Genomic DNA, 15,479 nt, shown 5'->3' with positions numbered 1-15,479 from the left:
CTTCTCCAGTTTCCTCGATTGTTGGTGAATTTCGTCAGATCTTTCACTTTCAAGAAGGGCTTTTCACTTCAATGCGATGCAAATATCTGGTCATGTGAACTCGGCCATGTAGTTATGCATTCAATAGGCGGAGTGGCGTTTTGGCACCCGGGAGCATATGCTCCCGGTTTTTAAACTTCATTTTAAATGCACTTTTGAAATCTTGAAAAATTTGACCACAAAATTTAGTGGATACATTTCGAAATTCTACACGTTCACAAAGTGGTTCCACAGAAAACCGACATTTTGAGTGTCATCTGTAAAAAAGACAAATTTTTCTGTAAACAAAGGTTGTGTACGAGACGTTTTGTTTATCTTTTTCACACAAGTCACAAAAAATGTCGGTTTTTCGCAAGACTTGATGTGCGCACGTAAAATATTGATACGTAAGCGTGAAATTTTTTGTTCGAATTTTTTGAACATTTCAAAATATTTTTCCGGTGGCAGGAGCATATGCTCCCATGTGCCGAATTGAATTTCCGAGGGAAAGATACCTTTAAAGAAGTAGTAGCCAATAAATCCATCTGAGTGATCAGTCTGAATACAACATGTCTAATTACAGGCTGAATGCAACATGGTGTCGTGTTTCTGTTCCTACTGTTAGGCCTGTAGAAGCGATCTGATCTTCAGGTAGGCACGATAAACTGCTCCGGACGCCCAGGAGACTTCAGGAACAGCCATGCTGCCGCGGCGATCGCGCCGGCCAAGAACCCTAGCAGCAGGCATCCACACCTCGCCGCGACGAGCCTGATCAGAGAGCAGGGCATGGCTTCATCGTCCGCCGTTGTCTCCTCCGTCGAGTCCCAGTCGCCGGCGCTTTGGCACCGAGCCTTTCCCGACGCCGCATCGCTGCCGTTGTGCACTTCCGTGACTCCAGACTCCCCTCCGGCGTCCCATCCGCGGACTGTGTCACCGCCGCCATCCTCTCTATCGCTCTGGTACATGTCGTCGCCCATGCCTGCCCTCGCCGTTTGTCTCGGTGTCGCACTGTTTGGTACGTCCAGGTTTTAGACTTCGGCGTACGATGGGTCTTGACGGTTGGCGAAGGGGTGTGCAACTGCCCATGCGGACGCGCCGTTTGTGTAGTTGTGTGCCGTCGGATCAAACCAGTTATTATCTGATAAATGCAGAGCGGTCCTTTGGATCAGCAACTAACACGTCACGATATATGGAAGTTAGGATTGCAATGTCTTTTTAAGAGGAAGTTAGGATTGCAATGTTTTTTTTAGAGGAAGTTACGATCTCAATGTAAAAGCATCATTACGACTTTTTTTGCGAAGTTTTTATTTTTATTTTAAAATAAAGGCAAAAACTTTTCCGCATCCATAATTAAGAAGAGAGTGTTCAATTTTTAGGAGAAACCGAGCGAAACCTACAACAATAGGATCAAGCCCATACTAACAACACAACCAAACACACCCACAAGTCTAACAGAGACCCGAACAACATGGTTGGACCCACTCTAGCCAACACAAGAGACCACAAAGCGAACACTTCAAACACAACACTCCAACACCGCGCTGACAAAGTCAGGACATGACATTGCGGGGCACCCATCAATCAACCACTGACATAGGCATCCCCAATGGGCCTGCCGAAGATGGTACCCGGGGTTTATGGAAGGCCCACAAGTCGAAGAATATGAAGCTCGGAAGCCCAATTAGTATTAAGGAAGGATAGAGTTGTATTAGGAAATATAGAGATGTGTAACTTTACGGGTTGAACTTAGAGAGTCTCCCGGAATATGTACTCTTGTATAACACGAAACCCTCGGCTCCGCCTCCTATATAAGGGGGAGTCGAGGGACAAAGAGAGGATCGAATCCATTGTCAACAGAACCCTAGTTTCTTAATCGTCGAGTACTTTTCGGCTGAAACCTTCGAGATCTACTTGCCCTCTACTTCCAACTAAATCCTAGTCTACAATACGTAGGCATTGACTAGTTAATCCCTTGTCAACCATGAATCCACGGTAGGCAGCAACTAAGGTGGCGAGAAAAACGCAAGCCTTTGGCGACGATGACACCTTCGAGAACCGTTGCCAATAGTCCTGACTTAGTAATCCATCACCAATAGAAACCACATGCCAGCCAGACTCATGCGCGCGCGAGAGAGAGACTGCAACATCAACAACACAACTCTTTTGAAAGCCAAGTGCCTGACTTGGCGGAGAAGCCATAACCGAGATCCCGTGCGAGTCAGACATCACTCCCTCGACAAAAGGAGGCATAACCACACCACCACACAACTCTAGGAGCTCATGCATGATGTGCATGACCGAAGCTGTGGCCTCCGAGCAGGTACTAGCACGAGGAGAGAAACATCCATAAAGGATCGCTCCGCTCGTACCCACTTTGCCAACATCAAGTAGAACGAAAGGATCGACAGACACCCGTGAGAGCCTACCGAATGCAGCTTTCACCCGCTCTAGAAAGCCCCCAATCGCTAGTAGCCAGCTGTGCAAGGAGTCCATAACCTCATCAAGCGGACGGAAGGCCTCCTGGAACAACTCAACTTGCTTCTCTAAAGCGGATTGTATATATATCTGCGAGTCCAGAGAGCCAACAAGAGCAGAAACAACTGACGCCCAAGACTAACGGCGAGGCACATTGGACTGGAGCGAGACCTCAACCTGGATTCAGCGAGGAGCATGCGCTTGGTGGGGCGGCAATGCGACAGGGCCTACTAACAAGCTGAGAGGACGCCTAACATTACGGCAGTGACGTGCCCGGTGACCGTTCTCAAGGCATCGAGAGCACCTAAAGGATCAATGCAAACAATAACACGATGACCAGGAGCTAGGTACCTGCAACATCTTCCCTCGAGCCAATCACGGACATGCGGACGAGCAATTGGCAGGGCTAGCAGAGCTTGCCGACGTAAGCCGCACTGAGGCACCTCCTGCCATCCACCACGCTCGCCTGCACTCCACCTCCTTGCCATCAACCTTGACAGCAGTAACAACGTTGAAGGTCTTGATGGTGACGTTTTCCGGTCTCACTGTCGCCAGCAACACACCATGGCGTCCGCGGGGGGGGGGGAGCTCGTCCTCGTCCTCCTCGATGTTGGTTGCATATGAAGCCCCGAACCAGGACACGGAGGGGGTCATATGGGTAGGCAGCACGGGGAGGGTCACAGAGGCAGTCTCCATAGGCCGGCAACCAACCTGGACAAGGCAGACCAACGCTATTGGCGGAGGTGGCAGGAGCTCCAACTAGGAGGGCATGTCGGTGACCACCACGCTAGCCGGCTTGACCACGGGGCGCGCGGACAGAGCCATACGCGGCGGCAAGGAAGGGGGTCGTGGAGATGGAGCAGGTGGCGGTGACACATGGGCCAGCTCCTCAGCATCCTCCTCGTCATCGCTAGCAGCCCAACAGTAGGGCTCGTGATGGCAGAGTGGGTTGAAGGAGGCGGAGTAACCAACGCAGTCGCTGGAGCTCATCTCCCGGGCCTAGCTGTCATGCGGAGGTGGACGAGAGAGTTGCGGGGAGTCTAGATCTAGGCACGTCGGGCTTAGGGGTGGCTAGAGTGAAGAGATGCTACCGACGGCGGCCGCATGAAGCCATCTTTTCCTATTTTTGCGAACTTAGAGCATCTCCAGTCGCGTCCCCCAAACCGTCTCCCAAACCGCGCTGGATCGAGCGTTAGGGGGACGTGTTTTGTTCGTGCCGCGTTTGGGGGACGTCGCTCCCCAGTCTCGTCCCCCAAACGTCGCCCCCAAACATTAAACAAGGGTTTTTGAAAACACAACCATTTATTAAATATAACATACAAATAAATATGTTTACGGAGATTGTTTTCAAATTAAAATGCAATGAACAATAAAATAACAAATAAATAGGGCTAGATCAATGTGCCGCGACATTTTCTTTGATCCTTTACAAATGCTCAACAAGATCAGCTTGAAGCTGCTCGTGAACATTGCTATCACGGATCTCTGCGTGCATGGTGAGGAAATCAGCAAAATCTGCAGGCAACTCATGATCAACCTCCGCAAGAGGGTCTTCACACTCATAGGGAGCAACACATGACCTGGCATGATTCTTGCGATCATCCTCGATGATCATGGTGTGCATGATCACACAAGCCTGCATCACCTCCCACATTTGGTCGTGAGACCAGCTTAGAGCAGGGTACCGAACAATTGCAAATTGAGCTTGAAGCACACCAAATGCCCACTCGACATCCTTCCTGCAAGCCTCCTGTCGTGTAGCAAAGTGGGGATTCTTCTGACCTGATGGATTCGAGATTGTTTTGACAAAAGTGGCCCATGTTGGATATATACCATCGGCTAGATAATAGCCTTTGGTATATTGGTGGCCATTGATCTCATAGTTGCCCTTCAAATCCAGAGGTCATAATCTGCCACAGCTTTAAGCACCACACTACAATATCCATGACGCCCTTTGTATATATCTTGCCAAGCAAACGGGCAGTTCTTCCATGACCAGTGCATGCAATCAATGATTCCAAGCATTCCAGTGAATCCTCTGGCAGCATTTTGTGCCATGATCCTTGTAGTCTCTTCCTCAGTTGGCCCTCTCAAGTAGTATTTGCCAAACTTTCCCACCATAGCTCGGCAAAACTTGTACATGCACTCAATGACAGTAGACTCACTCATGCGAAGGTAGTCGTCCTGTGTATCGGCAGGTGCTCCGTATGCAAGCATCCTCATGGCGGCGGTGCACTTCTGAATCGACGAGAACCCAATATCGCCTACAACGTCGTGCATGAGCTTGAAGTAGGAGTCGAACTCTCGAACGCCGTGGAGGGTATTCATGAACAGACCCTTGCTCATCCTATGCCGGCGCTGAAAATTGTCGACATATGTTGTTGCGTCATCTGCGAAGTAGTCGTTGTGCAGCATGGTATGCCCCTCCATCCTCTGTCGGGGCTTCGACTTCTTTCTCCCCGGCCTTGATCCTCCGCGGCGCGGCCTCTTCCTCTTCTCCGCCTCGGCGTTAAGCACGTCCTGGAGGGCCGCGATGATCAGCAAATGCTCCCGGAGGTCGTCGTCGAAGGCTTGCTCGTCCTCCAGAAGTAGGGCAATCATCTCGTCGTCGCTATCCATGTCTGAAGCAAAATCAATGGTTAAAATTGAGCTGCGGGAGACGACGCAACGAACATCGCCCAATCGCGCGTACCTGGCAAGTCGTCGAGCACCTTGTGTGCGCGGAGGTGGGGCGGATTTGACGCCGCGTTCTGGGACGCGCAGGCGAAGCGGCAGCGGCGGAACGACCGGAGAGAGTGCTAGCCGCGACGATGGTGCCGACTCTTAGAAGAGATCAGTCGTCGAAACGGCCGGCAAATCCAGCGGCGGTGGAGGGGTGGGAGGCGCGGGAGGGAACGAGCGACGAGAAAAAAAGGCGCGAACCAACGGTTTATGGAAATAGTAGCCGACAGGTGGGAGCCCGTCTCGCTTTTCATTGTGTCCGGCGTGCCCGGAGCGTCCCCCGTGGGGCGGGGACGGTCTCGGGGCGCCGGACACCGTATCGGAACGCGTCAGACAAAAAGCGGCTTTGGGGGACATGACTGGGAACGTTTTTTTGTCCGGCACGTCCCAAATCCTGGGGGCGGTTTGGGGGAGGGGGGCGCTGGAGATGCTCTTATGATTGCAATGTAAGAGGCTTATTAACATTCTTTTTTGCACTGGTCACTTAAAATGCAAGAAATTTTGGCCTTAAAAGTTATCAAGAGAGTGATGTGAGGATGATGATAATTGAATGTTGACATAAAATCTTGGAGACATAATTGGGTTTTAAACAAAAAATAAATAAATAAGAAGAAGCGGATTATAGAGAGAAAAGAAGAAACGGATTATAGATGATGCTATATTTCCAAGAACGCGTCGTGGAAAGACGAATCATTTTTGTAGAAAGAAAGTACCTGAAACCCGTCCACAGCCCGTAGGCTTGCATCGACTCTCACATACACATTCTACGTTCCCTCACCCCAAAATTTAAAATAACTACCGTTTCTATCTAAAAATAGATGTCTCACTTTTTTTTTTGACAAACACAGTACAAACGCAGACGCTCATATACACGCGCATACACTCACCCCTATGAAGACACACACGCACACCCTACCCCTATGAGCACCTCCGGAAGACTGAGCCGGCGGATTGGATCTTGAAATTGACGAAGTCACCACAGGCGCCTCGCTGTCGACGGGAACGTCGCCTCCCACTGAAAGAATATTCCGCCTTTATGAGACACACAGATGTCAAACCTGGGATTTGAACTCTGGTGGGCTGGGGGTACAACCACCCTCCTAACCACCCAACCTCAGGTTGGTTCTCTAGATGTCTCACTTTTATCTAGATATTACATGTATTTTAGTTAAAAAAAAAAATATATATCTTGATAAAGTTGAAACACCTATATTTAGACTGACCATCTCTTTGCAAAGCTCCCACTAGGGTCAAACGTCGCGTCCGTCTCCTCACAATGAGTTGATATGTCCACCAGTTCGCTAGCTAGTCGCCCAGACCTGACATCCTTTGAGTTGACCAAGCAGCCACTCCTGTAGCAGGTAGTGCCACACCTGACACCTCTCTCTCAGTAGAGTAAATTCAAAAAGCGGGTGTGTAGAGTCTCCTGATCCTGATCGCATAGGGGCGTTGCGTAGCCGTCGCCACAACCAAGCAATGAACTTTTAACTCACCCATAGTGGTGACGCCAATATTTTTTCCCTTCACTAGTCATGCTTTGCTTTTATGGACTTTTGATAAATTTTATTACAGCTTTTAAGTGCATTCTTGTTTTCCTTGTTTTATTTGACCTAGTACTACAAATATATAAGATTGTTAGTAACAAATTAGCATCACTAGAAAGTTTTTTTCAGAATCAAACGATACTAATTATCGTAGAATATAATCAAGATTTTGTTGCTTATTTTTTCTGGTCAAAACTCGTCTTAAAATTTGGGTGCGTTTTATTGAACGAAACGGGAGTAGTATTGTTATTTTGCAACTTGGATGGGTAGTCATAAGACCACCCAAACCACCCTCTGCCCCTTCTCATCGGTGCTTTAGCCTTCCAAACTTAGTCCACATCGGGTCGACCATCATAACTCAAAAGAAGGCGTGTTAGACTAAAGGGCATCTCCAGGGGCCGACCCAAATGGTTCTAGGTTGTCCGAAACGGTTCGAGCGGACAAACGGACAACTTGCGCACGCTCCAACGGAGCGACGCAAGCGGATGGACTCATGCACTGCGACCCATCGGCGCCCCAAATTTGGGAAACCGAAGCATCTACACGGACGTTGCGCGGTGTGTCCGACCGCGCGTGCCGCAGGCCCACTTGGAAGTGACCCAACGATAGAAGGCTGACCGGGCAGCAGCGTTTGCCATCAGGACCGTCGCTGACCACTGCGCCCGCCGCCTCAACTACTGCGCCGGCAATGAAGCTGATGGCGCTAGAAGCTGCATGCATCGGCATCGATGGCCAGCGGTACTTAAACCACGACTACGCCCGCATCTTCTTCCCCACTCCCACCGCCGCCACCATTGCCACTCCCGCATGATCTCACCCACGATGAAGTTGTCGAGGTGGATGAAGAAAACCACCAACGACCACGAGGCTGGATCCTTGTCCGGCTAGCGGCGGCGCCAGGATTCTCAGCCTCGGCGGAACCCTGCGCTCGCCGCCTCCTCCCTCTACCCCCGCAACCACACCTGTTTGCCGGTCCACAGGCGGCGGTATGTGATAAAAGCGACAAGCAAATAACGAAGAACGATAAAAGAAAACGCAGCGGAGACACAAGATTTAACCTGGAAAACCCCTTCCAACACAGAAGGGGAAAAAACCACGGGCGCCAGCCAACAAAACTTCACTATATCGGGGAGTGTTTACAAACGCCGTGGGTTATCTTATAATCTGATAAACCCTAGCCGGCGGCTTACAAGATGTATATATAGGCGGTGCCAACGATCCGTACCGTACCGCGGGCCTCGCTCCGCTCGTCAGAAGTTAGCCTCCCTTTAGTATATGAATTTGGATCACAATACAACACAGTACATGCTCCTCCTCCGCACCGACCGGGTCGCACTAGGCGATATGTGCCGGTGCTGTGTTGCTCAACGGCGGTGGGGGCGCATGGCTGATTTGAATTTTATTCTTTAATAAAAGTATCTAAGGGAGTATCGTTTTTATGAAAAATCTAATTATTTTGTTTTCATCATGCAAACCTATATGATTTGCATATTGATAACTAAAATTGAAACATATTAGTTGCACGCCTTTTGTGGTGTATTTACTTATGATAAAGAGTGGGTATAACTTCGAAAGTCACCGAAAAAGATGAGATATAATAATAGATGAAGATTTTTTGCATGAGTTGATGCACACACCAATGGGTAGTTCATGCGTCGTTCCTCGTTTGCATTTATAGGGGACAAAGGAAAACATTGGAACTCTTTTCAGGTCAATCAATACCACATTTTTTACTTTCTTTTGCGTGACTTTACATTCTGGTCGAGGATCTTTTACAAAATGCAGCAACATTGAGTCACTGACACCCCTGCCCCAACTCTCTTACCTCTAAGAAGTTATTAATCCCATTATACTAAATACACACGCAGGCACACGTGGACGGCGTCGCGCGCGATGGCATACGTGCATGCTGGCACGTACATCCTGACACGTCGACGCTCCATCCGTTACTAATAGAGATGGTACAACATGCGAATAAATCAAGACCGTCCGATCAAAACACGAACGGACGCACGCACGTGCCGCGAGGACGCGGGAGTCAGTCAGTGGAGGCAAGGCTCGGCGTCGGCCATCTCGACGCCGTTGACGCTGCCGTCGGCGCCTGGGCGGCCGGCCTTGTACTTGTACCACCTTGCCGCGAAGAGGTAGACGATGAGGTTGGCGAGGCAGACAGCGGCGAGGAGCCAGTAGAACTTGTAGAGCTCGCCCTTGTTGAGGTCGTCGGCGATCCACGGCCGGCGGTCACCAGTAATCTTGTGCACGACGGTGACGAGCACGGAGCTGATGAAGAACCCCAGAGAGAGCGTGCTGAGGAAGAGCCCCGTGCTCATGGTCTTCATCCCCTTGGGGCACTCGCGGAGGAAGAAGTCGAGCTGGCCGATGTATGTGAATGCCTCGCCGGATCCGACGAAGAGGAACTGCGGGATGAGCCAGAACACCGACATGGGCACGGGGGTTCCCTCGGGCACGCCGGAATCCCGTGCCACGCGGAGGCGCTTCACCTCGATCAGCGCTGCAGAGGCCATGGCGAGGATGGAGAGCACGAGCCCGATGCCGATCCTCTGGAGCGGGGTGAGCCCGTGAGGGTTGCCGCTGAGGCGGCGCGCCACGGGGACGATGATGCGGTCGTAGATGGGTACGGTGAGGAGGATGGATCCGACGAAGAAGACGGTGAGTGAGCCGGCCGGGATCTCGAAGGAGGAGCCGATGTGGCGGTCCATGGTGGTGGCCTGCGACACCGAGAAGGTGGTCATCTGCGCGTACACCGTCCAGAACATGATCGTCGTCGCCCAGATCGGAAGCATCCGCGCCACCGTCTTCACCTCCTCCACGTCCGTCAGTGTCGCCAGCTGCCACTTGGTCTGCTCGCCGGACGGGTTCGAGTTGATCGCCGCATGGTCCAAGAAACTGCAAAAAGATTCAGGTGTGTTTGTCTATCAGAACGAGAACTGATTACAGAAATGAAAAAAATTACATTACGGTGGAAATAAAATCAACTTCAGAAACGATTAAACCATCTATGTTTCTTGTTCTTGGTTTAGATTCAGCAGAAGTTAGACGATCAGGCTTGATAATTACAGAACGAGATTGTATTTCAGGCATTTAGTCCCAGACTAACAAAACAGAGAGAAGTTTCAGAAATTGGTTTCATCAGAGTTCATACACATGTTAAACCCACTTAAAGAATTCTTGCCATAACTTTCTTTTCTAATCCTTTCTCTATTTATTTCACAAATCTAAGCAGTTGTTGCAGAAAAATAAGTCTGAACAAACCCATTATGGAACAGCATCAGAAAATAAGTGCAATTTTTATTAGAAAACTGAAGTATCCGGAAATAAAGTATTGCTTCCTGTCATAGGATTTCTTTGATTGACACAGAGAACACCCGAAGTTCTTTCCACTTTCCATAACCAAAAACGTAAAAAGGCTAGTGATGCAACAACTGATTACGAAAAGCAGTGGTCTCAGGAACAAGATTCTGCACGAGATCGAGACAATCCAATCACAACACTTAAAACAGGCAATCATGTTAGGCAGAGCATCTACAGGTGAAAAGTGACGAAGGAAAACTTAAGTTGAGGACAACCAAGTATTCGGAGTTTATATTTTATTCCAAATTGCCGTGATAAAACAAGTAGTTTAGGTGGTAATATCCTCTCCCACCTGCACATGCTTAACTGGAGTGACAGCCAATTAGGATTCGAGGAACATTAGCTGTTCATGTGATGCAACCGATGATAATGCATGATCTATATATATGCAGCACCAGGTAGAACCTGAGGGCAAAACGAGTTCATAATCCCCGTGATCCGCGAATCATCATGAACTTATCATGTGATCACCCTTGGGAGACACCATCCTACCCTTATATTGATTGCAGTGTTAAAACTGACCTGATCACCTAATCATGTGATTATTTAACTAAAGGAACTCCCCCCTTGCCGTGTGCATCTCACCGCCATATAGGGAACTGAAATCGTGGCAGGGGAACTTGCCAAGAAAACCATTATCCCTGAGCCGCCCTTCAAATATTATCCCAACAATGTCTGCGCCTTGGCCGACCGCCAAGGGGGGAAATTGAACGAAATCACGTGTTCTCGCCAAACACAACTAGGGTGGACTACACGTGTGTGAGACACGACACTTGGCTTTTAGAGAAAGTTAGCAGCGACGGGCAGTAACACGCGGACCGTTCGTTCGTTCAAATAGCACAACAGTGCTCTAATAGGCGGTAGACCTGGCGACTAACGGCTACTAACTATGTGGTGGATCTCATTTCACCTCCTCCTCGGCCATCAACCTCACCAAGACACCAACCAGACAATTATTTGTCAAGAGAGGGCAACCACAAGGCGCACATACATCACATGCCTTGAGTTTCCCTCACTGCTTTTAGTGAGGGCCTATCACCTATAGACGGTGCAGCATGGTCCATGGGAAGATGAACTCTCTCGAGTGCTTTCCGAGCACGAGTTGGACAGATCGACGTGCCACGGATCCTGGTCTCCCAGTGAGCCGTGCCAAAAGGGAAGGGCAGATGCATGTGAGGAAGAAAGGTCTGCCTAGATCTCCTTGTCGACATCGCCCTCCCTGGCTAAGCTTTTCCTACAGACACATACTACTGCCGCTAGTCAAGTGCTAGCACTCAGTTCTTTCTTCTCAGTTCTCTCTAGTTGTTTCTTTGGCGGGCTTTTTCGTGTTTTCTACTGCCCAATCATGCAGAGCTTTCGGTAAGCACACGTCTCAGTCCTATGCGGAAACAGACATCTAATAATTGAGGGGGATATCCATGGCAGATTTTACTTGCTTCAGTTGTCTAGCTCTCTTAGCTGGCCCACCATGGAGTATTAGCAATGTCTGTTTGCTTGGTTTGATAGCAACAGAAAATATTTCAAGAGTCGGGTAGGTCACATAGGACAATATATAGGTGTGGAGCTGAATCGGGCTGGATTCTTGATTCTGAAGTTAAAAAAAGAAGAAGCTACTGCTGCTAATGACATTTTAGACGAGTTAGAAGTCCCTAGCTATGATATGCAACCTCATTGTGTAATGAAATGTAGTCTAGCCTTGATAAGTCTGAGGCAGCTGCTGCTAATGACATGTAGCACGAGCCTAGCTAACAGTTTGATTAGCTCTACGCTACTAGTGTTGTTGTTTAAACTGTCGGCGGTAGCAAAGTACAGTCGAAACGCTCCCCGTTTCGAACAGAGGAATTCCACGGCTACTGAGTGCTGACTAGGTTTCGTACGAAGCTACCAGGAAAACTGGCCTCTTCACACTCCAGCTCCAAGGATAGGAGGAGGAGGACGAGCAGTAGGTAGGAGAAAGCTCCGTCCGTCCCCCTCCGGCAGGAGAATCAGGAATACAGGAGCACCGTACTCCCAAATCGCTAGAGAACAGTTGCTGTTTGGCGTCGTCTACCGACCAGAGTGCAGCGTGCAGAGCCCCCGATCCTCCCCCCGCATGACCATATCTTCGGCCAGCCTATCCCTATCTATCCACGTACATCCATCTCTGAATCCGCAGCAGGTGACACACGCCGTGGACTTGCGCCCTTGTATGTTACTTCAGCCTTGGATGCAGGCGCAGGTGCAGCGGAAGATGCAGGTCGGTTTCAGGGCCGGAGAAGAGCAAGCAGCATGGTCTCGTGACCCCTCGTGCTTTCGACATTAGAATAGTGGCATTATTGCCTGGTTCCTGCCAAACTTCCCATTTGTCGCGTGCCTCGCTCAGCTATTGCTTATCTTCTTCCCCTCTCTCTCTCCCTCTCCCCTAAACACTGCTGCTAATTGGATAGAGTGGAGTGCCTTAACTTAACCATGCATGCATGCTGGTCGGTTCTGATCGGGCCACTATGTATGTGCAACCAAATTATTTCCCCCAATTTCCACAAGAGTTATTGTATTGGCACTCTTCAGTGATGTTTTCATTATGATTTTAAGTTTACAGCCTTCTTTGTATACAATTGTTCATTAATGTAAGATCTTTTAGATATTTCAAAGCAACTACATATAGACCAAAATAAGTGAAACTACACTCTAAAATGCGATTAGATACATGCATGCATCTACCAAAAAATCTTAGCACGGATGGAGTATGTATAGCACCTACAGTAGCACCTAGGACTAGTACTCCACTTGTACACACCTCTGTCCTTAGAGGTGCTGTCTTAATTCGGCCGTAGGGTTGCCACTCTATGTCGTTTTTGTTCTAGGTTCGTCCCACCAAAGCTGGCTGGTAGGTACTCGTGTTCTTACGAGAACGGGCTCCTGCGTCGCTCTCGATTGGCCCTTGTCATTGGCTACGGCCAAGTTGGGGGAAAATGACGAACAGATTTGGAGGGGACAGCCAAGGCAAAGCCTGAATCCAAAAACCAACTTGCATTGGGATGGACCCTCTCCTACCTCGCACCTTACAATTACTGATTCAATGACAAGCAAGCAATCAATTTGGCCAGCCTTGCTCTTTTTATGAGGCTCATGTCCTCTTGCAGGATCTCCTCTGGCTAAATGTGGGCCCAAGTCAACTCTAGTCAGCAGCACAATATGTGTGGTTTCTATTTCACTGCCCGTGCATGCAGCTTTGACCCATATACCCCCATTGACTATGAGTTCATCACTGCCTAAACCTTGAGGCACTACCTCTAAGAGAGAGGTGATACTAAGTAAGTATACTGTATTTGTAGAATTACTAATAGGTAAAGCACTCAAGCAACAAGTAGGATGATTTGGTAATTAGCCAGCTTACCGGAACTGCTTGGTATGCGGGATGCGGTCCTTGAGCTTGCTCTTCTTCGTGGAGGCACCCTCGGCGGCGGCCACCTTGGCCACGTCGATGTCGTAGAGCATGGAGGTGTCGGCGGGCAGCTGGAGTTTGCGCTTGCGCCACGCCGCCACCACCACGGCGGCGATCTGGGTCAGCGGGCTGCCCACCAGCTTCTTGAACCGGTACCTGCGTGTGCCGGCCAGGAACACCACCAGCCCGAGGGCGATGGCGGCGGCGCAGGCGCCGTAGCCATACGGCCGGCCCAGGTTGTCCTGGACGTAGACGAGCACGGTGACAGCCAGGAGCGACCCCAGGCTGATGAAGAAGAAGAACCAGTTGAAGAAGCGCATCATCTGCGACTTCTCCCCGCTGTTCGTCTCGTCGAACTGGTCGGAGCCGAAGCCGGACACGCTCGACTTGAGCCCGCCCGTGCCAAGCGCCGTCAGGTACAGCGCCAGGTACAGCACGCCCAGCTGCGCGCCGGACGCGCGGGTGCACGTCGACGACAGCGGGCCGCCCTCCGCCGCGCACGCCGGAGGTCGCAGCCCCGGAGCAGCAGTAGAGATCGTCAGGATCGTCACGCCCTGCACGTAGGTGATTTCAAGAAAAAATCAGTTCTTGTTGATTCTCAACTTGTGAAACATTAGCATATACATAAGTTCATTTTTAATCTTATGCAAACTAGCATCTCCAGATTTATCAAGAGGGAGAATAGATTCATCCTTGATGATTACTATACTGTGCGACATCGACATGGCCACGTACGCCATGCGGCGATCTTGGAAGTATTAGGCCCATCATGGTGATGAAGGCATGATGATTAAACAGTGTTATTCGGGCGTCCGTTCTTTTCACAACAGCATCCAGAATCAAGCCGTGTGCTCCACTTGGTAAAAACAGAAGATTTAAAAGGACTGTTGATTGGTTATCTCTTTACTTTTGAAGACAAAATAAAAAAATGACTATCAACAACCTACCACCAAAAAGGGATCTCATGCGAAAAGGGCAAAGCGGTAAAAAACTAAAACTAGCACGGCGGGCGGCGGCACGAACGCCAAAGCAAGCAAGTCAAGAAAAAAGAGGGAGAGTTGTGGGTACTCACGGATGCCTGGATGGCGGTGAAGATGGCGATGGTTAGGTAGCGTCCGAGGAAGGAGTCGGCGACGAAGCCGCCGAGCAGGCAGAGCATGAAGGAGGTGCCCATGAAGTTTGTGACGACGTTGGCCGCCTCCGCGTTGCCGACGTGCATCGTGGCCGTGAGGTAGGTCACCAGGTTGACCGCGATCCCCAGGGTGGTGAGCCTCTCGTTGAGCTCTGCCACCAGGATCATGGCGGCGGCGCCCCAGCGGCCGGTGGTGGACCGGGCGGCGGCCCGGCCGCGGTAGTCCCAGGCGTCGCCGAGGACCTCGGCCTGCGCCGCCGCATTGGTCTGGGGGAGTAGGCCCACCATCTTGTCTGTTGCTTCCTTCCCGCCGGCGCGTGGCGAGGGAGGAGAGGATCTGTGTGGCGCTACCGTTGGCCGGTGTGCGGATGTGTCTGTGGCGAGTTGGAGGTGGCGGGGCTGGAGTATATATACCCGCGGCAGCGGCGGAGGGTATTGTGGGGAGAATCTCCTGCCTCGCCTTTTGGGGGAGGAAGAAGAAATACTTAAATGACACGGTGGTTAACTGCAGGCTGGAGTGGGAGGGTGATTAACTGATTGTATTATGCAACGAGAGTTCTAATCTTAGCGCCCATGTTTATCGCTTTATTATCTGATTATCATCCACGGTGAGATAAGGGCGGTTGCGGTTCCTCCCGCGGGATGGTTGAGAAGTGGGAAGATAGGGCACCTGGTTTGTTGGGGTTGGGGGCTACGTGGACGGTTGCCATGGCTCCCCAGTGTGCCACGTGCCTATCTCTTGCATTTTTTTGGTTGCACATCTCCTTTTCAAACCTATTCCGAGTTTTGAAAT

The 15,479-nt window shown here is 50.2% G+C and overlaps 1 protein-coding gene across 1 annotated transcript; it reads right to left on the bottom strand.

The window, feature by feature from the left end:
- Positions 1-8,461: 8,461 nt before the first annotated feature.
- LOC124687173 (protein NRT1/ PTR FAMILY 6.3-like) lies at positions 8,462-14,997 on the bottom strand. The gene is made up of 3 exons (XM_047220989.1): positions 14,627-14,997; positions 13,507-14,108; positions 8,462-9,665 (listed from the first exon to the last, which is right to left on the bottom strand). Exons 1-3 carry the CDS (start codon positions 14,972-14,974, stop codon positions 8,801-8,803), a joined length of 1,815 nt encoding a protein of 604 aa, XP_047076945.1. The 5' UTR covers positions 14,975-14,997; the 3' UTR covers positions 8,462-8,800.
- Positions 14,998-15,479: the final 482 nt, after the last annotated feature.

This window comes from Lolium rigidum, chromosome 1, assembly GCF_022539505.1.
Source record: "Lolium rigidum isolate FL_2022 chromosome 1, APGP_CSIRO_Lrig_0.1, whole genome shotgun sequence".
NCBI lineage: Eukaryota > Viridiplantae > Streptophyta > Magnoliopsida > Poales > Poaceae > Lolium > Lolium rigidum.
The sequence above is the reverse complement of the archived record's forward strand: the minus strand, read 5'-3'. Positions and strand labels throughout refer to the sequence as shown.